The following is a 25,020-nucleotide window of genomic DNA, read 5'->3' as shown; positions in this document are numbered from 1 at the left end:
CTGCCTGTCTGCCTGCCTGCTGCCTGCTGCCTGCCTGCCTGCTGCCTGCTGCCTGCTGCCTGCTGCCTGCTGCCTGCTGCCTGCTGCCTGCTGCCTGCTGCCTGCCTGCTGCCTGCTGCCTGCCTGCTGCGTCCTGCCTGCTGCGTCCTGCCTGCTGCCTGCCATGCATCCAGGAGGGCCATGGAGTCACCTTCTGAAACGGTAAGCCCCAGATAAACTCTTCCTTCTATAAGTCACCTTGGTGTTAGTGTCTCTTCTGAGCAATAGAACTATGAAAGGCAGGCATTAATAAAACTGTCTCATTTTTTTTTTCAGTCACTGCTCTCAACTAAGCTTTGGTTGAATTCTAGGTTCCCACTAGTCTAATCTCTTGGACATATTCCATAACATTCTGGTGATGCAATGTTTGAAACATAGTCCAGGCATTATTATTTCTTAAGACACTTATTTCTTTAAGACACTCAGAGAGAGACACATGGGAAGATTACAAAAGAAGAGAAGATGTGAGGATACAGAAACAGACACACAGATTGAGAGAGAGAGAGAGAGAGAGAGAGAGAGAGAGAGAGAGAGAGAGAGAGAAATGGAGACTCTGTTTCTTGGGCACGGATGGTGTTCAGTGATACCAAGGCTCTGTGGTTAATGTTTAAACCATTGTGGGGTATGAGGAGGGCAAAAACATCTTAATCCTAGGTTCAGAAGAACGACCTTAGCTAGGCCTGGTGGCACATGCCTTAATTCTCAACACTCACAAAGTAAAGACAGGAGGATGTCTGTGAGTTTGAAACCAGCCTGGTCCATACAGGGAACTCTAGGACAGCCAGGACTACACACAGAGATTGTATCATAGTGTCTCAGGCAGGTGGGTAGGGGAAGCCGGAGACACTATGATAATTTCCCTACTAATTTGTATTGTTCACTTGGTATTCTAGAGGTAAATATTTTGTTTTCCTAAATGTATCAAATAATGTCACAGTGTTGTGATCAACTTCACCTTTGTCCTAAATACTAATTAGGGCATTCCAGGTTGAGTGGAGGCACACAGAAATTTGCTCCCTCATAAAGATACCATGACCCCAATCCTACTTGCTCCTTTGATCCTTGGAAGTCTGACATTTATAAGTGGACACTGAGAGCATGGAATGCTTTCTTTAAGACCACTGCTTGCAGAAAGCTTGGCTGCCCGTATTGGGAAAAGCATGAATGGGGATGCGGCTCAGTGGACCAATGCTTGCCTAGGATGCCTGAGGCCCTGGTTTCATGTCTAGCACTGCATAAAACAGGGAGATGGCACAGGCCTGTGATCTCATCATTTTATGGTAAAGCCATAATGATCAGAAATTCAAGGTCATTGTTCGCTACTGGAGAATTCAAGGTTAACCTGAAGTAGAGAGTGTCGGAGGAGGAGGAAAAGGAGGAGAAGGAAGAAGAGGAGAAGGAGGAAGAGGAGGAAGAAGAGGAGGAGGAGAAGGAAGAGGAGGAGGAAGAGGAGGAGGAAGAGGAGGAGGAGGAAGAGGAGGAGAAGGAAGAAGAGGAGGAAGAGGAAGAGGAGGAAGAAGAGGAGGAGGAGGAGGAAGAGGAGGAGGAAGAGGAGGAGGAAGAGGAGGAGGAGAAAGAGGAGGAGGAAGAAGAGGAGGAGGAGGAAGAAGAGGAGGAAGAGGAGGAGGAGGAGGAGGAGGAAGAGGAGGAAGAGGAGGAGAAGACATAAACTTGATCAAAAAGACAATACTACCAAGAGTTAGCAGAGGGCTGAGGACATAGGCTTAAGTTTTCCTTTGGATAAATTTGCAGCCAGTCATTTAACACTGCATTTGCAGATCAGTACACAACTTCAAGAACCACTGTTTTTGTTTTTGTTTTTGTTTTTAAGATTTATTTATTTATTATATACACTATAGCTGTCTTCAGACACACCAGAAGAGGGCATCAGATCTTATTACAGATGGTTGTGAGCCACCATGTGGTTTCTGGGATTTGAAACTCAGGATCTCTGGAAGAGCAGAGATCTTAAGGTTAAGAAGTGCTCTTAACCTTCGAGCCATCTCTGCAGCCCGAATCGCTTTTGCTAAAGGGCCGGTGTCTGGGGCAACACTTCTTCACAAGTATCTTCATATTTTTGGGACTTTTTTTTTTCATCCTATGATGTAGGTCACTGGTCTAAGTTATATGTAGTGGGAACAGGAAGTGTCTTTTATAGTTTGTTTTCCTATGGAATCTTATTTCTAAAATTGCTTTCCAATTGTTTTAATTACCAAGATAAAACTTCAGGTGGTGAGATCAAAGATGAGTTATACTTAGGGAGGCAGGCCAACAGTTAAAACAGAAGGGAAAGTGGGGGAAATTAAATTAGTTTATTTCCAAATTTCACTCATCTGAAAGCTTTGGTTAGAAAGCACCCGAGAGGGGCTGAGGATTTAGCTCAGTGGTAGAGCGCTTACCTAGGAAGCACAAGGCCCTGGGTTCGGTCCCCAGCTCCGAAAAAAAGAACCAAAAAAAAAAAAAAAAAGAAAGCACCCGAGAAATAAGTCATGCATCATTTTAATGGATCCAAGTCCAAGTGACTGCAAGGCTGCTTGTTTTTCTTCCCGGGCCAAGGATGGGCAGGGCAGCTGATGCATCTGGCATCACAGGCATAGCCAGGCCCTGAGCGGACCGAGATGCTGCGCCACAAAGAGCGGCGGCGGCTATAGAGGGAGGAGGAGGAGAGGGCAGCGTCATGGCTTAGATAATGTAGGTTCAGGTGGGAGGCTTAAATCCGGGGAGACCTGCGGCTCATCACAACCTCACACTCACCGTCCTTTCAGTCACCTTACGAGCCACAAATAGAACCACAGGGCGGTGAGAGAAGGTAGATCAGACCGCTTGTTCCGCAGGTGGCACTTTCGACATTTGCTTCTTAATTTAACGCTCAGGCTTTTTCTTTAGTCTTAACACAAACCATGTAAAACCTCGGACGTCTTAAAAAGAATTTCTAGAGCCTTTATTTGGCTAGATTGCATATTATTAAAAATTAATCCTCAAAATAACCCTCTGATCTAAATAATGGCTTGTATCAGAGAAATCGGTCACTCACTGGACAATAGGAAATAGCGTATACCACTGCGGGGAAAATTGCTCTTTGCGGGCGGTATTAAGCTTTAACTCATGAATAAACACAGTCCTACCGGGCTTTATTTTGTAATGTACTAACTTAAATTTTTGTTTCGGTCAAGATGCAGAGCGTCCTTCCTCAGGTTGCTGCCCGAGCAGAATGAGCCGACTCCTCCGGATCCCCGGATTAAGAGGTGTGCTGATAAGGGCTAACACTAACTCTGTGGAAAAAAGTCTGTTTTGTGGCAGTTTTCTGTTTCTGTGGCATGAGTATCTTCACCCTGTCTTATCTGGGGCCAATGTAAGGTCAATTACGTTATCAAATTGCTGCAGGTGCAACGGTGTGCCTCGGGGAGCCAGTACCATGCTCCCGGCTGGGTACTGCGCCCATTAGGGGTCTCACACCAGCTGCAGGTGGATTTGAACACCTCTCTGAGGTGATGGTGGGATTGGAGCTGCACGTTTGGATTTGGTTGCACGTTTTGGTTTGCTAAGTGATTGAGAGAATTCTTGAGAACCCCTAGAATGCCAGATTGGGGAGATGCTGAATTGCTGGGGGCCCTACCTTCTCCCGTTTCAGTTTATCAGGGCAAGGAAGGCCTGGAAATTCCAGCTTTACAGCACAGGAATTCTAGCACTCAGGAGGCTGAGGCAGGATTGCCCCAGTAGAGGTCAGCCTGGACTTCAGAACAAGAATCTGTTTCAAAATAATAATAACTAACAAAATAAACAAAAGCAAACTCGTACAGAGAGAGAGAGAGAGAGAGAGAGAGAGAGAGAGAGAGAGAGAGAGAGACCAACAGAGAGAGAGACACACACACACACAAAGACAGAGACAGACACACACACACACACACACACACACACACACACACGGGGCATGGAGATAGGGATTGAGATTGATCCCCAAACTGCAGGACAGTCTCTGATTTCAGAGTTATAACTTTGTACAAGGTATTGCTTGAAGGCAATTGCTTGAAGAAAAGATGGCGTTAGAAACCACGGGAATGACTTATGTCATTTATGGAACCTAACAATGACATGAAACTACAGATACAGATCAAACACCTACATGCCAGTGCAAGTCCATGGACAGTACTGAACTTACTGTACCTTACTATTCTTGATTAAATACTAATCCTGGCTAAAAGAGATTTCCTGAGTCTGAGTGGAATGGTATTCATGTAACCACAGACCTATTTAAAATGAGGACCTTAGATGTGGTTTCTTCCAAGGATTTTCAGATGTGCGTGTGTGTATGGGGCAGGGAGACAGAAACAGACAGAACAAGTTCACAAGAGGTTGCAAGCCGTTTGGACTCAGTCCTCTCTGACATGTACGGCATTGTGTCCTTTCACAGCAAGGAGTTCCTTTAATGAAATCTGTTTCCTGTATTTTAGACATGGGACTTTTATTTTCGAGGTGGGCAATGGCAACTGATGCTGTAATTCACTGTCCTAAAAATAAAACAAAATCAGAACACAACTGAAAAAGAAAGGAAGGAAGGAAGGGAAAGAAAGAAAGAGAGAAAGAAAGAAAGAAAGAAAGAAAGAAAGGAAGGAAGGAAGGAAGAGAGAGAGAGAGAGAGAGAGAGAGAGAGAGAGAGAGAGAGAGAGAGAGAGAAACTAAATACTGCCGAGCTAGTAATCGGCAAAGTCAGGTTCGGAATTAAGGATGCAGGCTTCCAGCTCAGCATCACTTTTCTCCTCAGAAGCCAGCTCCCCACTGCTAAGCCATGCCACGCCTCTGTGTAATAGCCTAACATGTGCTGACTGTGTGTGAGGTGCCTATGACTGGTGGAACGAATGCTTAAGGCTCTGAATTAAGATGTATCAAAGAATGGAGACATTTAGTTGAATTATCTGTTTTTTTCTCAGGCTGGAGAATTTTATAATTATGTGCTTTTTTTAAAATTTAAAAAGAAAAAAAGTTCATCAGGTTGGTCTATACGAATATATGAGGAGTGAAATTCAACTTTTGATATAGGCTTGTGTTTTTTATTTATTTATTTATTTATTTTTGCAGTCTAGCTTTTCTGGAATATTGTTCTCTAAATATCTACTTACACCCAGACCACTTAGCTGGACTTAGTGTTACATGAATACAAAGTCATCTTATTGATTATAGTGAGATACATAAGCACATTCTTCACAGATACTGAGCAGGTATTAAACATTGGTAAAATTCTGTGGTTATTTTAATTATTAATAACTTCCATAAGATTGTGTCATAACCACAATCTTTATTCTTTTCTTTTTTTACACTCCAGATTTTGTTCCCCTCCCGGTCCACCTTCCAACTGTTCCACATCCCATACCTCCTCCCCAGCTCCTTGTCTCCACTAGGGTGTCACCACTCCACCCACCCAGCCAGACCTCTAAACTTCCTGGGGCCTTCAGTCTCTTGAGGGTTAGGTGCATCTTCTCTGACTGAACCCAGACTCGGGAGTCCTCTGCTGTATATGTGCCAGGGTCCTCGTATCAGCTGGTGTATGCTGCCTGGTTGGTGATGCAGTGCTGAGAGATCTCAGGGGTCTGGGTTAATTGAGACTGCAGGTCCTCCTATAGGGTTGGCCTCCTCCTTAGCTTCCTCCAGCTTTTCCCTAATTCAACCAGAGGGGTCTGCAGCTTCATTCCATTGGTTGAGTGCAAATATCTGCATCTGACTCAGCTGGTTTTTGGGTTTTTCAGAGGACAGTTATGATATGTCCCTTTGTGTGAGCACCCCATAGCCTCAGTAATAGTGTCAGGCCTTTCTTGGGGCCTCCTCTTGAGCTGGATCCCACTTTGAGCCTGTCACTGAACCTTCTTTTCCTCAGGCTCCTCTCCATTTCCATCCCTGCAGTTCTTTCAGACAGGAACAATTATGGGTCGGAGTTTTGACTGTGGGATGGCAGCAACCCCATCCCTCACTTGATGCTCTTTCTGCTGGTGGGCTCTACAAATTCCCTCTCCCTACTGTAGGACATTTTATCTAGGGTCCCTCCCTTTGAGTCCCAAGTCTCTCACCTCCCAGGTCTCTGGTACATTCTGGAGGATCCTTCCAACCTCCTACCTCCCGAGGTTGCCTGTTTCCATTCTTTCTGCTGGCCCTCAGGGCTTCAGTCCCTTTCCCCCCCAACAGCATATCATGTCCCCCTCTCCCCCCACCTCCGCTGCATCCCCCCTTCATCGTCTTTCCCTCTCAAGTCCCTCCCTTCCTCTCCCCTTGTGGTTGCTTTCTTGTCCCTCCCAAGTGTCCTTACTTGGGCCCTTCAGCTTGTTGAACTTTTGGAGTTCTGTGGACTGTCTCTTGGGTATTCTGTACTTTTTTCTTTGACTAATATCGACTTATTAGTGAGAACACACTGTGCATGCCCTTTTGGGTCTGAGTTACCTCACTCAGGATGATATTTTCTAGTTCCATCCATTTGCCTGCAAACCTCAGGATGTCCTTGTTCTTAATAGCTAAGTAGCATTCCATTATATAAATGAACCACATTTTCTGATACCACCTTTGGGAATATGCCCAAAAGACACCCCACCATGCCATAGGGGCACGTGTTCCACTATGTTCATGTTGGCCTTATTTGTGATAGTCAGAAGCTGGAAACAACCCAGTTGTCCCATGACAGAATAGGCTTGTATTTTAGAGTTTAATACCAATGCAAAGCTCCTCCCCCAATTGAAATAAACTCTACAAAACTCAGATACTATTAATGACTCACCTTACAATGTTAAAGAAAGTCACCAGTGAATATCTAAAGTGGTTCAGTTTCTTTTTCAACTGACACAGTAAATTACTCAAAAATTTCATCAAGTATTCAACAATTCATCTTTGACAATAATCAACAGCCATGAGTACTATAGTTCATTTTTACTTATTATTTATATATTATTATTTTATATATGTGAGTACACTGTCACTGTCTCAGACACCAGAGAGGGCATCAGATCCCATTACAGATGGTTATGAGCCACCATGTGGCTGCAGGGAATTGAACTCAGGACCTCTGGAAGAGCAATCAGTGCTATTAACCGCTGAGCTATGGAAGATGAGGAGTGATAATCAGATTGGACTGTGTGTTTTTGCAAGAGCAGCCCCACCTTATCAGTCTTCAGTTGCCACGAACCTTATCTTTTGTTCATTTTTCTAAAGTTAATCAGTTTCTTTACAATGCAAACTACAGATGCTCTTCATTAATGCTATATGCTAACATTCTATTTAATTAATTCTCTTAATTCTATTCTATTTGATAAACAAATAAATGAAGTAATGCATTTAAAGCGGTATGAACAACACGAAGTTCCATTTTTAAATTGCCCGACTTCGATACTTATTTATACAAACTTCGATATTTAGGTAAAAGAATGTAAAACTATGACAGTTTTATGGCTCTGTTTAATTTTTTATTGATTCTTTGTGACCTTCACATCATGTGCCTCAGTCCCCCTCAGCTCCCCATCCCCTTATATCCACCCTTCTCTTGCAACCTTCTCCCTAAAATAAACACAACACACAGCACACACACACACACACACACACACACACACACACACACACACACACACACCTCAAAACAAAAAGCAAAGCATAGAAAAACATCACTGACTGCAGTGCTTCAAGCTGTCCCCACCTCTCACAGGTGGCAGCACTCAGGAGAGCTGGCCTTGGCAATGAACTTGGCCAATGAAGTGAACTTAAGACAGAGGGATATTCTGTGGGACACACTATGACATACTATAGGTTTCATGATGAAATGTGGGGCTACTTTTCCCAAGGGCTGCAGCTGGTGAGGGATACTGCCAGATTAGCCACTTTCATGATCCTAGGGCCAGCTCTCCTGTCACAGGTAGCAAGGGACGAGAAGGGCATCACCCCCACACCCACGACACTTCATTGCTGATGAATGGTGGGGCTAGCCCACACTTGCTCTCACCCTTGAGGCTGGCTCATTCGCAGCCTGTCGCTGGTGGCAGTGTAGAGGGGCTAGCAACAGCTGTGCTTTCCCAACTCTCAGATTCAGCTCTCCCCATTCAGGGGGCTGCTCACCCACATCCCTGCTACCAAGGCCAGCTCCACTAATGCCTGAGTAAGGTACATGGTTGCTCTGTGAGCGCTGCCCCTGGTTGGAGGTGGAGCCAGTGATGAGGGGTGGGGCTAGTTCTAGGCAGCTCCTGGACATCCATGTGATCCCCATAGGCTGCCCCCACCAGAGACTTGCCCATGTTCTCTAGTGGTAATAAGACCATAGACATCAACACTTGTCACTGTGTCGCCATGGATCTAGACATGGTCTTTAGCAGCAGTTCAGGCTGGGACCTCACCATGGCTCCAGGTGGTGACACTGGCCATTCAAAACAGGCTACTGTTCCCCACCCGTGGGTCTCCAGTTCCACCTCTCTTCACAGTGCTCAAGCCGCTCCACTTCTCTTTCTCTCCATCTGACCACCGCATATGTGGTTGTTCCTACGGCAGGCTGGCCATGCGGCTGGCAGGCCCCTGTCACATCCTCCATCTCGCTGCATGGCAGGTGAGTGTCTACGGTCTGCCTGTGCTTTTCACAGGGCCACAGGTCTGTGGATGGCATAGCGATTGCAGGTCTCTGTCTTCCTCTTCTCTCCATGGGCTGCTTGGTGGTAGGCAGGGCTTTGTGTGTCTATGGCCTGCCCATGCTGTGGGGTGGAGGGCAGGCTGTGATCATCTTTCCCCTACCCTTACCTTATGGCGTAGCAGAATGCAGGTCTGTTTTCCTCCTCCTGGACTGTGCTGCCTGGATTTGGTTTGATCTTTGTGTGTCCTCGGCATAAAACAGCTTTGGACACCAAGCCAGGCATCAGGCTAGGATGAACAGAGGACTGCCATCTGCTCCTCCCTGACTGATATATGAATAACACCGAGGTGTCTCTTTGCCCATTGCTTTCTTCTTTCTGTTTTTTCTTTCTTTCTGTTTTTTTGGTTTGTCTAAGACAAGATCTTGCTATGTATATAGCCAAGGCTGGAAGTTGAGATATTCCTGTCTGAGGCTCACAAATTTTAGATTATAGGTATCTGTCACACACAACTTTTTAAAAGAATGGTATCTTATGAATAACTGAACTTTTGCTGAGGATGATCATCTGTTGTAATAAGATTATCTTATATGCGTGTGTATGCATCTCCCCCTTTAAAGTTGTGGTCAGTGCAATTTCTGAATTGTCTGATGGCAGGAAGGTTATGGATTATTATTCTGGCTAATAAATGGTTTGAAGGTTCTAGCAAATTCTTCCACCTCTGCGATAGTCGTTACTTCATAAGAAAAACTGGAATGATTCTATTAGAAAACCATTTGTAGAAATAGTTAAGTTTTCTTCGCATATTGCCACAGAGCATCAACCATGGCAAAGTCCTACAGAGAAAAAAAAAGGCCATTCATTGGCCAATGGGAATCTGAAGCCACTGCAATAACAAGAACTCCTGTGAGACTAAAAACACGACCCCAGAGTACCCCGTGGTGAGCAGGCTTCATCCCCAAACACGATCTTTAGAAACAGCAGACAAGTATTTAGTGCAGCTAAGTAGTTTCAATTAGCAGACATATTAAAATGGGTAGCTTCATTTCTTCTTTTTCCTGAAAAGCCGTATCCGTGTAGTACACAGTGAAGTGAAACGATATAATCAGAAGACCGAAGTCATAACAAAACAACAGATCAAAACCATGTCGTGTAGAAAGGTGAAATTATCATCACACCCCTCAGATAAGCCTTTAAAACATCAATTCCGTAAAACTGGCTTTTGAGGTGGGAGTTTATAAATTATTTTGGTCTATTTTTTCAAGGTCAAATAAAAGCAAGGGTTAACTCTGACAGAATAACACTGTGCACTGTAGTAAGGACACTGAAAATGTTATATACAGAGAGGTACTTTTGTTTGGGAGATCTCTAAATTTTTAGATACTTTTTTTTGACTTGCCGGTAACACTATTGCCAGGCTAGAGAAGCACTCCAAAGATGCTAGGTTTGGGATTTAATAGCCATGTGGTTCTCTCCTGACCTCATCACTTACTACTCCTTGAATCTCTTTTCTGGAACATAAATGACAACTAACAATATCTAAGTCATGGGTTGAAACAGAATGGGATCATACAGCCTAGAACATTCTGCATGCCCAGCTGTCACAGTTGTTGGCTGTCTCTGAGTTGAACAAACCTTCTCGGGAGGGGGTGGGGGGCAGTCATCCAGGGAGATGGCAGAATACTTCTTTATTTATGGTTCAACTACTTTCTGTTAACTCTGTCAGTAACAACAGTAAGCTATTTTGACATAGAACTATGGGACTGAACTATGGGATACGACGGACTTCATGGCAGTTTGCGGGAGTCCTTTTATTTTCACTAAAGGACAATTGCTACCTCCTAAGGCAAACTGTGTACCATAGGAAATTACATAAGAAAACACATAGAAAAGTACATTTACAGTATTTAGGTAAGTAGTCTGTTACTTGAAGGGGGATAAAAACGAAGTGAGGGGAGAAATTGGGAACGATGATCTTTAATGGGCAACAGATTAGAATATATTTGCATCAAAGAATTTGATCTGCAGTTCAAAACTGAAACCAGAGAGACACTGAGTAGCCTTAAACAGTCTGGATGAGAAGCTCAGAGAGCTTCAAAGCCCCCGTGGAAAAGATTTTCTTTATAGCATCTTTGCCTACTGCAATTAATGCTGCTTAGTGTGAGCTGTCAAATTTAAAAGAAAAATTAGCCATCAGTCACCCTTCGCCCACTGGCATGCACTTAGGAATATTTCCTTCAAAAACGTAATTCTGCTCAAACGTGTTCCCATTATCCTTTAGCCCCAAATTTCCTTCAGAACTTAAAAATCCCACTCAAGCCATATTTAAGATGCGTTGTCTCAAGAAAGCCCAGAACCCAGGCAGGAGCACATCCTCCTACAGATCAATTTCAGCGGAACTAGAAAACTATATTATGATTTCTTTATAACGAAATCCAAAATATTCAGAAAGAAATCGGGGCAGTTTTCAAGGATTTTGTCCAGTGGCCAGTTTCACAGACCCTTTCCCGAGTCGGCGTCCCTCTTCCAGAAGGATTGGCATTCTTTCGTTCAGTCCGGGGCTCCGCGAAGCAACAGTCCTCGCGGGTCGTGGTCCCCGCCTCAGCTGCGGACCAATGGCTGATGCCTCTCGTCTCGCCATCCCGCCTTCCGATGCCACAGTAACCAATAGAAATGGCCGTATGCAGTTAGTAACCAATGGGAACTCGGGGGGGCGGAGGTCGGTCCTCCCGCGGTGCAAGCTGGGCCTCCGCTCCGTTGCCCGGGAGCCGAAGCCGCCGAGCCGCCGCCCGCAGCCGTGGTCCCTACAGTGAGTGAGTTTAAACTCCCCGCAGCCGCAGTCTGCAGCGTCCGGGTACTCTAGGTCTCGGGCCGGGGCTGTCAGTCGGATTCGGGGATCGGCCCATGATCCGGGCAGGTGCAGGAGGTACCAGCTTAGAGGGCGAGGGGCGGGCGGCAGCGGAGAGAAGTGGTCTGCGGCCGGGGGATGGACTTGATGGGGTAAGGCGGGGCGGGGCGGGATTGGACGGCTGAAGCGGCTTTGGACAGGAGCGAGAGAAAGTTGAGAGGGTGGGATTTGTTAGCCCCACAAAGCAGGAGGAAAGCATGTGCAGACCGATCCAAAGAAGAGCGAAGTTACCAGAAAGAAACCTCAGGAGGCTGGTGGAGATCGGGATGGGAAAGAAGGGCGCGCGGAGCCTTTCAGAGACTCTGGAACAGTCTAGGATATTATTGTTACACTGTCGTTAAAGGGGAGAGGCACTTTGGTCTAGGCTGTGGATTAATTTTATACATCACTGAGGGATGATGGAATGAAGCGAATAAAGGTAGTTAGCAAAACCTACCTGTTGGCATAACTGAGTTGTGGTGAATACAGATGCCTTTTGTTTCGCGCTAGCTGAACAAGGGAACAGTGTTTCCCAGTGTGAAGGGCTGGTCCATTTCACCAGAATGTAAATTCTTAATCACTTCATGGGCTTGAAAAGTAATGGCATCTTTGGTTGGTAACACGTTGGTAGTGGCAGTATTTTTTTCCCCCAGAGGAGGGGTGCAGTGCAGACACATTGTGAGGATTAATTTTAAGGAGGTCTACATTTGGGTAAGTAGGGTGGGGGGTATGGAGGAAGGTTTTATGAAAGTAGATTTTCTTTTAGGATTGATTTTGTGCGTTTTCCCCCCTGTCATGGGCCAGCTCCTGCCTGCTCATCTCCACCCGGAGTTTGAGGGTCTTAACTCTTTGCCTAAGCAGAGTATGCTTGACCACATACATACTTATGCCCAACGTACATTCAGGGTTAGATGTCTTTGGGATCAACTGTCATAATTTAGGGCTTGAGAGATGATTCAACAAGCAAGAGTACTATACTCTTGCAGAAGTCCTAGGTTTGATTCCCAGCAGCCACATGGCAGCTCACAACTGTCTGTAACTCCAGTTCCAGGGAATCCTATGCTGTCTTTTGGTCCTTCTGGGCACCCGGAACTATATACATGGTGCACTCACATACATTCATCAAAACACCAACATAAGTAACTAATAATTAAACAAACAATCAATCAATCAAACATAATTTAAAAAGTCATTTAAATGATGAGGGTTGGGGTGGGAGAGCTACAGACATGAAGGAAAAGGTAAATGGAGGTTTCATTTTTCTCACGCTCATTAATCTGTATCCTTTCCAGTCTCTTTCCACAGTCCAATTTGACATTACTATTTACAGTATTTCACTCTGATTTCATGCATATTGGTTAGTATGCTTATTGAAATGTATGGCAGGAAAGATAAGTTTGCTTCAGTTCTTTAAATTGATAAACTGTCATTCAGAGGTCAAAAGCAATTGATGCCTGTGGAAAAGAAATATTTCCAAAGCTGCATCTCTTTAACCTCCCAGAACCACTTCTGTGAGACTTGCTAGACAAAGGCCCAAGCAGTCCCTCCCGTTGTCAAGTTGTGGGGACACCCCTCCCCTGCCACAACTCAGCCTTCCATTGTTTTCATCCCATAGTTTTCTTGGCCAACTCCATCCTTCCTCTTGGCGTCTACTGTCTATAATTTACTAGCACACCCCCAATTTTGCATCTCTCCAACTTCTATGTAGGTAATTGTAGATACTTCTGATTGGATTAACCTGCCCACAGGTACCTGGAACTCAGTATGCCTGATAAACCCCACGTAGCCAGATGATATCATTTGCATCCAGTCTTACAAGTCCAAAACTTTGAAATCCATCCTGGTTCTTCTCCTCATACTCTGAATTTAGTCCATCACCAAGGCTGGCATGTTCCGTATCTCCAGCATCACTTTGAAGCCCCGTGTCCCTAGCTTTGCCACTGTAGCTCAGACTCTGGTTCTTGGGTTAAGGTGGAACTCTGTAAAGCTCATGTCTAAGTGCTTTAACCTTCCTAAAGATCCCTTGTTTCTGTCAGAAACCTGCCTGTGATTGTAGCTTGCCCTGACCCAGCCTCATTCATTCCTTCGTGATGGTCACAGCCAGTGTACTCATTTCAAACCAGATTGTCCCCCATTTACATAATGTGAGGCACATATTCTTCAATAAGCATACAAAAATATAAGCAGGTAAAGTTAGCCGGATAACCACATAACCAATAATAGAAATGATTCATTAAAGTGTGTGTGTATTAAAATTTCAAGAACTCATGTGCTATGCATGTAAAAGGTTTTGGTTACTATTCAAAGAAAATGAATCTTACTGCCCTGTCTTCCTGCTGACTTCCTTTAGACCTGTTCCTCCATTCTCATCATATAGAAATAGATGCCTAGATTCTACAAATGAGAACACATGGGATATTTGCTTACTTAAATAACCTGGACAACCTCCAGTTCCATCCATTTTCCTGCACTGCCGTGTGTACAGTGCGTACACTTGCTTTGCGCACAGCTGCCTTGTTTTCTTTACAATACCCTCTGCTGATGAACATCCAGACGGGTCCATACCCTGGCTATTGTGAGTGCTATAGCAGTAAACACGGACGTCCCACATACATACTGCGCTTGCCGTATAGCTCAAGTCTGATGGTCTACATTTCCTGTGCTTAGGAACTATTTGCAATTTGAAAGTTTGCTTTTTTTTGTTTTTGTTTTTTTTTGTTTTTTTGTTTTTTTCCTGTTCTGTTCTTAGGCCCTAGCTGACTTGATACAGGGACCAGGTCACACACTGGGTTCTGGAGTTAAAGGTGTGGCCACTGTGCTCAGTCCTTGCTAAACCACATTTGCCACTGCCCCTCCTAACCCTCCTGCTCCCCCATCATGCTGTGCTTAACCTCTGGTAATACATGAAAACAGAAACGGAGCATTGTCTCTGGAAACACTTCCTCCCAGCACCAACCTTGGCTCTCATTTTACCACCTCTACTTCCTTTTACCCCCAGCAACTGTATTCTGTGGTATTATTTTTCTCTCTCAGCTCTGAGCTTATTCATGTTGGGGGGGTGGAATCAGGGGGTTTTCACTCATTTTTTTTTTATTTCTAACTTATCTGATGTGCAGTGCCTGGCACTTGGTGGATGTTGAACAAGAGTCCAGTGGACGAATGAAGGAACATCCTGTGATGTTTGCATTTGATCCACTACACTTTGGGGACACATACTACAGTTATGCTTTCATTTGGCTGAGAATTTAAAATGCCTTTTAAAAGAAGCTGACTATGTCGGAGATGTGAAGGCTAGCGTCTGCTGTGGTCTGACCGGTCGTAGTAAAATCATACTTAAACAGCCAACATAGTTTAAAAGGTTTTAGTATTTTAAGGTTTTATTTTGAACAAATATAGTTTGATAATGAAAGCAGAAAAGATCTTTTGTGAATAAAATAGTTCGTCATCACGTAAATGGAGCGAGGAGACTGTAGGTCTTAGTCTTTTCCTGCTCTGTGCAAATAGTTCTGCAGTTACGCCTTGGGAGGGGCACCGTGGACCTAACCTGATCATTCTATACTTTCCTTTCTGAGGAGACCAAACTCCATATTTCCCTGCTTTGCTTTGCTTCTTTTATTTTTCTTGTCCTGTTGCCTGCCAGAGGCTGAGGTAACCAGGGAGCAATGTTTTATACACAGAAACCCAGCACAGGCTTTTGTTAGGCAGTCAGCAAGGCGTCAGTTTTTGAATACTTGGCTCAGGTGAGCCAGACGATCCCTTTGATAACCCCCACACAGAAGTCTCTACGAAGCTCACTTCAGGATCCATGCAAATCTGGGTCTGAAGGAGCCATCACAGCACAGAAGGAACCTTCGGTATGTTATTTCCTGACCAGTCATGTGTGAACCGTATCATTGGGAATTCTTGTTTAAAGAATTTACTTTTAGATACAAAATGAAATGTTGTGGAATTGAGTTTCCTGGCCTTGCTATAGGAGTGCTCTTGGCCAGTTTTAGGAAAATAACTGTTCTTAGAGATTGAATTAGCAAGACATGTATGTGTGAATATGTATTTGTGTGTATATCTCTTAGCTAGTTAATTTTTCATCTAATGAATACATCAAACCATTCCACCCACCCCTCAATGACAGGAGAAACAGATGAAACACTGGTTCACTCCTGGTCACAATGACTACTTTAAATGAGTTGGAAACATAAACATGGAACATAAATCTTCAGGTTTCTGTTAAGCTACACCTTTTTTAAATTGGAAATAGACTTTTTCATACAGTGTATTCTGATTGTGTTTCTTCCTCCCTCGATCCCTCCTATAGACTCTCCTCTTCCCCTTTTGCCCAGATCACACCTTCTCTTTCTCATTAGAAAAAAAAAAACAGGCATCTAAAATAGTAATAAAGTAAGATGAAACTATCAAACCAACCAGAAAACAAAACAGAAGAAAAACATTAAAAAAAAAGCACAAGAAACATATACAGACATAGAGACGCAAGAGACACAGAGATGCACACAGTCACACACACAGAGAAATTCCATGAGAACACAAAGCCAGAGGAAATCACAGTCTATACACAAAAGGCCCATAAGGGAAACAGACAGATAGACAAAGGCTCAACAAAGCACCGTGAGACAAAGGCCCTCTTAAGATGCCATTTTGTTGCAGTCACCTACTGCTGGGCACCAGGCCAGCCTTAAGAGTTGTTTGCACCCCCAGTGAAGCTCTGTTGGAGAAAACTAACTTTTCCTTTGCAAGCGGTTACCAAATGGAGATGGCTTCTGGGTAGGGATTGGAGGTTATGCCCACTTACCCTCTCAGTGCTGGGACCCCATCAGGCCCAGGCCTGTGTAAACCTGAGTCTCTGTGAGTTCACACAGGCTTTGGTCTGCTGGGTTTCACTTGTGTCCTCCACCCCCTCTGGCTCTCACAATCTTTCTGCCTCCTCTTCTCTGAGCCCTGGGCATCTGATGGAGATGTTTGGTCTCTCACTCTGTGTGTACTGTCTGGCTGTGGGTGTGTGGATCTGTTCCCATCTACTGCAGGAGGAAGCATCCCTGATGATGGCTGAGTGAGCTGCAGCTCTGAGTGTGCAGAGCATCGTTAGACGTTATTTTCCTGCTATGCCTCTGTGGGCTACACGTGTTTTAAGAGAGGAAAGTAATTACATTATTTAATAATATGTCTAAGCCAGTTGCAGTGGCCCACACTTGCAGTCCCATCCCTTGGGAGGCACCAGTAGTGATCAAGGACATCTTCAGTGCATGATGAGTTGTTGGCCAGCCTGGGCTACCTGCAACTCTGTCTCCAAACAATTAGTCAAATTCGTCCCCAAATATTAGTCAAATACAAACAGTAGCAGTGCAGGTGGATTTTACTGAATTTTGTCTGAAGCCCTATTAGATTTCTCAGTTATTTAAAAGAAACCCATAACAATTTCTCACAGTCGGGGTTGGGGATTTAGCTCAGTGGTAGAGCGCTTGCCTAGGAAGCGCAAGGCCCTGGGAGTGCTACTAAGGTCTATACAGACAGTGAAATAGACATGGGCTCACTGTAACAGAATTCAATCCAAAATGTTATGAGAAGGTGACCTCTGTGCTGAGAGCAGTCTGAGGGAGCCATCATGAGGAAGTTCTAGGTCGAGAGGGAAGCCAGACAAGGTTCGGTATGAGGGAAGCACAGGAGGCCATTTGTCCCGGGGAAGGGATGAGAGCAGTGTCCTGACAAGGCTGGGAAGGAAGCAGTGTGCTAAATCTTGGGCAGCTTTGACCTTAAGGAATCAGATGGTCTTAGGAGGTCTTTGGAGTGGATTGAACAGGGAAGCCCCGCTGTATAATCTCTGCTCCAGGTTGCTATTTCTGGCTGCCGCATGAAGAATTAACTGTGGGAATGAAAGTCGGCTCTCAGCAGCCACTGCAGAAGTCCAACTGAGAAAAGATGGTGACTCAGGCTTGGGCAGTAGCCGTGCAGATGGAAGACGCAGGTAGATCAACCACACAGCATTTGGAGGTTAAACAGTCAGGTTTTGGGAATGGCTCAGGGATGTGAAGAGTGGACCCCGGTGAGCTTAGGTTTGTAACTGAGTCATTTCATAGAGAGGCCCCTTAGTGAGGTCAGGAAAATAGGTAAGAGTCATGGGATGGAGGCATCGTGATTTTAAACGTGTGAATTTGATGATTTGTTCAATAGGAAGAGAGAGTGTTTGAGTCTGAAAGTCAGGTGTAGAGATGACCTAAGGATCGGGAGTATAGATGAGGATAGATGAGGGAGAGGGAGCCAGTGGGGACGGCTGGTACATTGAGTGGATAAGGTAGAAAAGGGATTGCATTCCACCGACACCCCCCCTCCCCCAATCAGGGCATCGCCATCACAGGCGCCTGCCAGTAGAGGGCGCAGTGGCAGGAGTGCATCCCTGAGCTCCAAGAGTGTGAGAGAAGCCAGCAAAAGGGTTAGTTTTCAAACTGGGCAGAAATGCATCTCTAGCATTACCAGGGCTAGGAGGGTAAAATATGGGATAGTTCCAGGTGGGGCGGGCTAATAACTAAAACTAATAACTGTGCTAGCATGCCAATTCTATATAGAGCCGGGTTTTATTGTTCAGAGATCAAAATGTTTGTAGTAAGAGAATGAGCACAACAAATGACTCCCTGAAAGTTAAAAGCCAGAGGAGTGGTGCTCCAGGAGTTCTGGAGAAAGTGACCTGATCTGGAACTCAGAGCCACTGAGAGTGTCAAGTCTGAGGACAGAAAATTACTTAAAGCATCCCCTCCCTAAACTTTACATAGAGCTCAATAACTAGACCTTCTACCCCTAAACAGTATAGCCCTTCTGAAAAACTTATTTAAGGATATGGGCCAGTAAACCATATGGAAACTAATAAAGATGACCCCCAAGGGTCAGACCCAAGACTTGCTGCAGTGACCAGGACTCTGATAAAAACAATTCCATATTAACAGCTACGTGTCAGGTTTAGAGATGAACTGGGCTAAGTTAGAGTAGGAGATTCAAGGGCAATGTCAGGAGAGTGGAGTGGATCTGGGCTGTTGGTATCATGAAAAGCTAGTATTTGTTAGGGATATAATAGCAAGCATGTTTTTTCCTCTCAGCCAAAAAGAAAAAGGGCTAATTATATATTCTGAAATAAAAGGCTTTAAAATTAGTACATAGCTGAATGTCACAGCCGTCGAATATGAAGAGTGGGTTAAATCCTCATAGTCCACCAATGGTGACTCAGGGAATAGTATACACTAGCCCCACTTTGTCTTTAGAGAATGTGCTCTTCAGCCCCCACCTGAAACTGAGGATGGTGTAAAACCCTGTATTGTCTATTTTTTCTAGTTCATACTCCTAGGATAAAGTATACCTTATGAGCCTGGCATTATGGTTAGCAATATTAACTGGAGCAATTATAAAATACTTTAATAAAATTAGGTAAATATAGTATTTCCTTGAAATATCTTGTACTAAAGATTTTAGTGTATAATAGTCTTTGGGGTTTTGTTTGTTTTATTTTGGTTTTCCTTTATTAAGAAATTTCAAACTTTTCACTTAAACGGTTCACGTGGCTTCCTGAACTCAGCCATCTGGACTATCAGGGGGCTGGCCGGCCAGCTGTTCTTCACAAAGGGGAAGAACACACAGAAACAGCACACTTCCCTTCTCCCAAGGACTTACAGTTAAACCTCACAGAATTCCTACACCCCATTATCAACTCCTACTTCCCACAACAAGTACTTTACACAAACTTTATGCTTAATCTGCCATCATCGTGGTCAACTGGGTCCAAAACGATTAAATAGGAGATCCCAGAATAAACTGTGCACAACTTCTGATGGGCATCTTCGTTCATCCGGACTGCAGCTTCTCTGCTCCTCTGCCTCAGGGCCACCCGAGAACCAAGCTGGCTGTGACACGAGTAACGGTCAGGTAGCATGTACAGTGTGGATACTCTGGGCACTTGGATGATTCACATCCCAAGCTGGACAGAGTGGAAAGGAAAGGGGATGTTATCGTGCTGCTGAGAATCACGTGCAGGTGGGCATTATTTCTGGATCCTCCCACTTAATGATATTGGGTCCAGTTGACCATGGATGATGGGAGATTAGCATAAAAGTGTAACCCTTTAAAACACTTGTGGGGAGGAGGAGTTGGATAATGAAGCGTAGGATTCTGTGTGGTTTGGTCGTAAGTCCTGGAGAGGAGGGAAGAACGTTGTTTTGTGTGTTCTTCCCTTTCGTCAAGAAAAGCTGGACAGCACCTTGATAGTTTAGATGGGTGAGGTCGGGAAGATATGTCTGCTATGCAGACAAAACGAGAATGCATCTTTACCTACATAACCAACTTTAAAATTATCAGCATTTAAATGGGGTGGATTTACTTGTGTTGGAGTTACTGAATTACCCTGTTTAATCCTCAAAACAGTTCTCCAATTGTTGCTATTAATAGTCTCAGTGTATGGATGGCAGAGGGACAAATCGGGCTGACATCTATTTTTGGTGCATACATATGTGTATACACCAGAGGTTGACATGGGGTTTCCTCAATTACTTCTCTGCCTTTTTGCGTGAGACCAGTATTTCTCACTGGATCTAGGACTTACCTGTTTGGCTATGCTGGCTGCTCAGTAAACCCCAGGGGTCCTCCTGTCTCTGCAGCTTCAGTGTTGGGAGGTTGGAATGGTTCAACTGTGGAGTTGTCGAGGAGAATTCTGAGTGCTTGTGAGAAAACTCTAAGAAAACAAGAGTGTTCTGACCTCAGTTTCTTCAAAACACGGAATAGTTCTCGGAATGTGTTTTTGTGTTCCTCCAGGTGTGGCGGATAGGAGTGAGTTTACTTCAGATCACTCATTAAAACCGGCTTATATTTGTTTGTATGCCTCTGTGGAGAAATGTTTTGTTTTGTTTTGCCGCATTCGTCTTGTCCTTGTGATTGTATGCTTCATTTAGTGACTCTTCTTTACCTTCTGAGTATCCGTTGTCAGATGCTCTGAGTAAAGTTGGCTATTGCATGAGACTTTAGTCTACCTTACTCTCAACTAGAGTGGTAAGACACTGGGATGACTGTGTGTGCCTCTGCAACTGGCATTTTAAATGTGGGTCGGGGTCCAAACTCAGGTCATCGTACTTGCAGGGCAACCCCCTTTTCTGACAGAGTCTTCTCTCCAAACTTGTGTTGTTTTCATTTTTCCTGCGTGTTAGTACTTTACCATTAGAACCGTTGATTTCAGATCCTTTGATGAATTTTCAACACCCTGAGGTTGATGGCCATTAATAATCAGACTAAGATCAAAGTATTAATTTTTTAGTGGAGATGTAGTTCAGTGCTAAGTTATGTACTTAGCATGTGCAAGGCCCTGCACTGGACCCCACGGTTCTCTCTTCCTCTCTCTCCCTCTCCCATACATTCAGAGAACCATAGTATCATGATAATGAAGATGGTCTTCATCACCGTGTTCATACAGTTGCTAACTCTTGGTGATCTTTCTTCTCTGTCCTCTCTGGGTTATCTTGAAGCAAACCTCAAACATCAGTTAATTTTATTTGGAAGTATTTGAACAAATACCTTTAAAAGGCGAAGATTCATCAGATACAATCTGCACAGTTGCCTCTGACCCAAAGCCTCAGTAATTCTTTAACGATACCACCCAGCCAGTGTTACATTTGTCCAGCCTTTCGTTCTCTTATGGAAGGTATTCGAGTTGCCACACACATGGCAGGCATAGGGCACAGTCTGTGGTTGTTTAAGAGTCAGTACGCAGGCAGTGTCTTGAGCACAGGCCGTTCTACTTGTCGGTTGTTCATGAAGATGCCACCACCTGTACTGTCTGTAAATTGGCCTTAGATTTGGATTGATCTGAATTGATCAGATTCAAATCTAGCACCGGGGCAGGAGGACAATTTCTTTGAGAATTGTGTCTCTGCATGAGGTACATGTCTGTGTGTTTCTTTCCTATGGTGTCCCTGCTGTTAACAATCCTGTCAATTTCATTGTTTCATGAGTGGTTGCAAAATGACAGAGTTCTAATCTTGCATTTAAATATTTCCTTCCTACCATTTGCTAAAAATAATTCTATAAAGAAATGTTTTATCCCTTATTATTTTGAGATACAGCTTTGGTAGCAGAGGTAAGGTACATGCCTGCTGAACCCCCACCTTCCGCCCTAAGCATCTGCACAGGCCATTAATTGCAGATTCATTTAGCATGTGGGATTAAGTTTATGTCATGTTTTAATCCCTTGCTGACGTAATCCTTATAAATGATTAAAGCATTCTCTCTTTGACCAGTAAGAGCTTCTTCAAGTTGGCACGTGAGCCCTCTGCACATCCTCTCAGCAGCTTCTCATGACTTCCTTGCTTCCTAGAATAACCAACCCTCTGGCTTTTTCAGTTCATCTTACATGCCTCCTCCTTTAGACATGGAATTAGATACTTGCATGCCTCCTCCTGCAGACTTTTTACAAGGAGGTGATATTTAGATGTGAGGCGTGGGAATGCCTAGTTTGTTTCTTCTTCCTAGTATTTCTTATTGGACATAGATATAAAATATTTTCTCTTTCTTTGGAAAAATTAAAAGATAAAAATTAGTATGCCTTATTGATGCTTCTGATTCAGATTTTGGGCTTAAGAATGTTAGAGCTTATGTACAGGTAGATTTTTAATTTTTCATTATATTGAAAATTCCAATGTCCAAGTATTGAAACAACTGCCCACTTGCTTTGTCCCAGCTATGCAAGTATTAGTCTGTTACATATTTAAAAAATTTTTACTGTGTAGTTACTAGTGTGTGTCTCTGTGTGTATTTACTGGTGTGTGTATTTGTGTGTGTGTATGTGTGCATGTATGTGTGTATTTACTGGTGTGTGTGTGTGTTGTTTGCGTGCATACATGCACACAGAGGACAACCTATGATGTCATTCTTGCCTTCTACCCTGCACATTTGTTTTAAAGTAATATGAACTGGTCACCTTATGTTTTTGCTACCAATTTTATATTAGTTACCTCATTTGTTTAATTTCTTAAGGTTTATAGAAATTGCTTTAAAAAAATCCCCCCCCCCAAATTATGGTTTCTGAAGTCAAGTCTGTAAACAGTTATGTACAAAGGAGGTTGGTGTCTACTCCTGACCTTGAATTCTGCTCTCTCTCCTCCCTAATAGCTATTTTTTTCTCTGGTAAGAAAACCCCCAGCAATGTGGCTTTTAAAGCTCAAACTCATTAAAACTAAATAAGCATTTGATCTTCAGTCATACCAGCGATGTTTTCAGCGCCGTTCCACAGGTTGTCAGCGACCTCATAGAACACGGACTGCGGAACTTCACTGATGTGTCTGAGTTCTACTGCATAGCCATACCCTTGAGAACTCATTTCTTTAAACACCCGATTTATCCTTTTACCTTTTAAAAATAAAAGGTTATTTATTTTCCTGTCACGTCACAAAATACCCGAACCCAAGCATGTACAAAGAAGAAAGGTTTATTTAGTTCACAGTTTTGAGATTGGAAACCCAAGATTGGGCAGCTGCAGTTCTGTGGTCTCCTGGGAGGACCTCATGGCAAATGATGGAAGCCCTCCGTGGTGGAGATTTCATGGTGAGACAAGGAGTCAGAGTGATTCGGGGGTCAGACCTGCTCCATGGCCCCGACCTGGATGTAAGGTCTCTGTCAGAGGAGCTCTTGACCACCGAGCTGGACCTCTACCCCTCTATTTTGCTTTGAGAATGAGCCTCGCTCAGTTGCCCAGGCTGCTCTGGAACACGTGATTTTCCTGCCTTGCCCTCTCTTGTACCTGGAATTACAGTCATGTGGCATCGTGCTTGGTCTGCTTGGTCTAGGCTTCTTGTAGTTGGAATTATTGGTCTAGACTTGGCTTTGTATAAACAACATGCCATCTTCAAGAACTCGCTGTGGGAGACCAGGGTTAATTCCTTCCACGGGTAATACTCTCATGACCTAATTACTTTGTATAAATCTGGTCTCTTGAAGACATTGTCAATCTGAGCATAGCCCTTCCAGGGACAAAGCTTCCAAAAATGCATCCTGCACACTTCCTGTGCTCTGTGTCTCTTCTGTCAGCGTTCCCTTCTGCACCCCAATGGCTTCACACTGGCTGCTCATGCTAGGCCAGTAGTGTGCCTCTGAGACATGACCCAGTCTGCCCTTTCCTTAGTGGATCTTGGAGATTTTCCCAGACTGTAGAGTGAATAGAGAGTCATCCTCATTATTTCAATTAGTTAGAGGGTCAGCTCCTTCCTGGTGGCACTCATGGAGCTGTGAGTAGTGGTGCTCGCTGCCTTGTGCGTATGTCTTCTCATGTATTAGGGGTGCTCTACTATTAATAGTAGCTTCATCAATAAGGTTCTGTCTTCCAAATAGAGGAATCAGTCTCATTATAAAAGTAACCTGATTCTATTTTTCTCATTTAGTTTTTTTTTGGGGGGGGGGAGTGGCTTTTTGAGGCAGGGTTTTTCTGTGTAGCCCTGGCTGTCCTGGCACTCACGCTGTAGACCAGGCTGGTCTTGAACTCAGAGATCAACCTCCTCCTGCCTTCCAAGTGTGGAAATTAAAGGCATGTGCCACCACTGCCTGCCCACATTTAATTTTTGGCATAATATGTGCTAAGGAGCACTTTGTTCACCAAATATGTTTTGGCCTTTATACTTTTGTTTTGCATTTGATAGTCATTATTAGGTATTTTTCTTGTTTGCAGGGTTTTTGTTACTTCCCCACATAGAAAAAATACTGGCAATTTGATCATATTGTCTTGTAAATTTTCAAGATCATGTTGTAATCCTCAGGATTGAAGGGTCATCAAAATTAGTTGACATTTATTCAGAAGGAATGTTATCATCTAGGCCATGACAAACATATCTTATTTCAGATATGTAAGTTAATATATAAAAATATAAGTGATAGCATCTTTCTTATCATTGTATGCTGTAAATTATTTTATTAAGCTCTATTTTGATTAGAGAACTTGTTTCATGACCCTTGATGAGTCTGCTTTCTCTTTCCTCACTGTAGCAAATGAAGTGTATCTTGTGTTTACTGGTGTGGACTACAGACATACTGTGAAGAAAACAAACTGCACATAAATAATTATTACCAGGACACCGAGGCTGCAAAAACATTCTTCAGTACTTCCACGAATCTGTAAAACGATGTGACTAGAGAGGTCGTTTTTCCAAACAATGGGGGAAAGGGACCAAAGTTCAGATACTGATCAAGAAAGAAAAGGAGGCAAACACCCTTACTCGTCCCATTACTCGTCTGACTTCGGGTCCTCACCACAGTCTTCTGGCCCCTCGTCACCTGTCAACACGCCACCATGTGCCAGTAATAGGGAGAAGAATCCCAAAAGACACCTGTCAGACCACCACGTGCGCCACCAAAGTAAGTGTCTCGAGACCGTCCCAGACACCGGCATGCTCAGGCGCAGGCTCGGCAAGGCCGGTGTGAGTGAACAGACCTTCCCCTCAGTGTGCTCGCTGTGTGTGTGGAGTAGGCTGATTTGCATTTTGAATAGGC

General features: G+C 44.0%; 1 protein-coding gene and 1 long non-coding RNA gene across 20 annotated transcripts in view; one reads left to right on the top strand and one right to left on the bottom strand.

The window, feature by feature from the left end:
• Window positions 1-22,718, bottom strand: part of LOC134480083 (uncharacterized) — a 29,481-nt gene extending 6,763 nt beyond the window's left edge. Inside the window, exon 1 of the long non-coding RNA XR_010054233.1 lies at window positions 20,099-22,718. This is a non-coding gene — a long non-coding RNA (uncharacterized LOC134480083). The remainder of the gene's footprint in view (window positions 1-20,098) is intronic.
• Lca5 (lebercilin LCA5) overlaps window positions 2,697-25,020 on the top strand; it is a 67,326-nt gene continuing 45,002 nt past the window's right edge. For 7 of the 19 annotated variants that reach the window (XR_010053951.1, XR_005487787.2, XR_005487788.1 and 4 more), the window contains exons 1-3: window positions 2,697-2,848; window positions 3,213-3,284; window positions 24,517-24,885. Coding sequence is in view for 15 of the 19 variants with exons in the window: in XM_039081165.1 (XP_038937093.1) it covers window positions 24,684-24,885 (202 nt within the window). In the remaining 4 variants the exon portion in view is untranslated. Of the gene's footprint in view, window positions 2,874-3,212; window positions 3,285-11,327; window positions 11,622-12,240; window positions 15,363-22,731; window positions 23,086-24,516; window positions 24,886-25,020 lie in introns of those variants that run through there. The other 12 variants (XM_063265188.1, XM_008766249.4, XM_063265189.1 and 9 more) reach the window with 10 other exon arrangements.

Source organism: Rattus norvegicus, chromosome 8 (assembly GCF_036323735.1).
Source record: "Rattus norvegicus strain BN/NHsdMcwi chromosome 8, GRCr8, whole genome shotgun sequence".
Taxonomy (NCBI): domain Eukaryota; kingdom Metazoa; phylum Chordata; class Mammalia; order Rodentia; family Muridae; genus Rattus; species Rattus norvegicus.
Note: the sequence above shows the minus strand (reverse complement) of the source record. Positions and strands in the feature narration are given on the sequence as shown.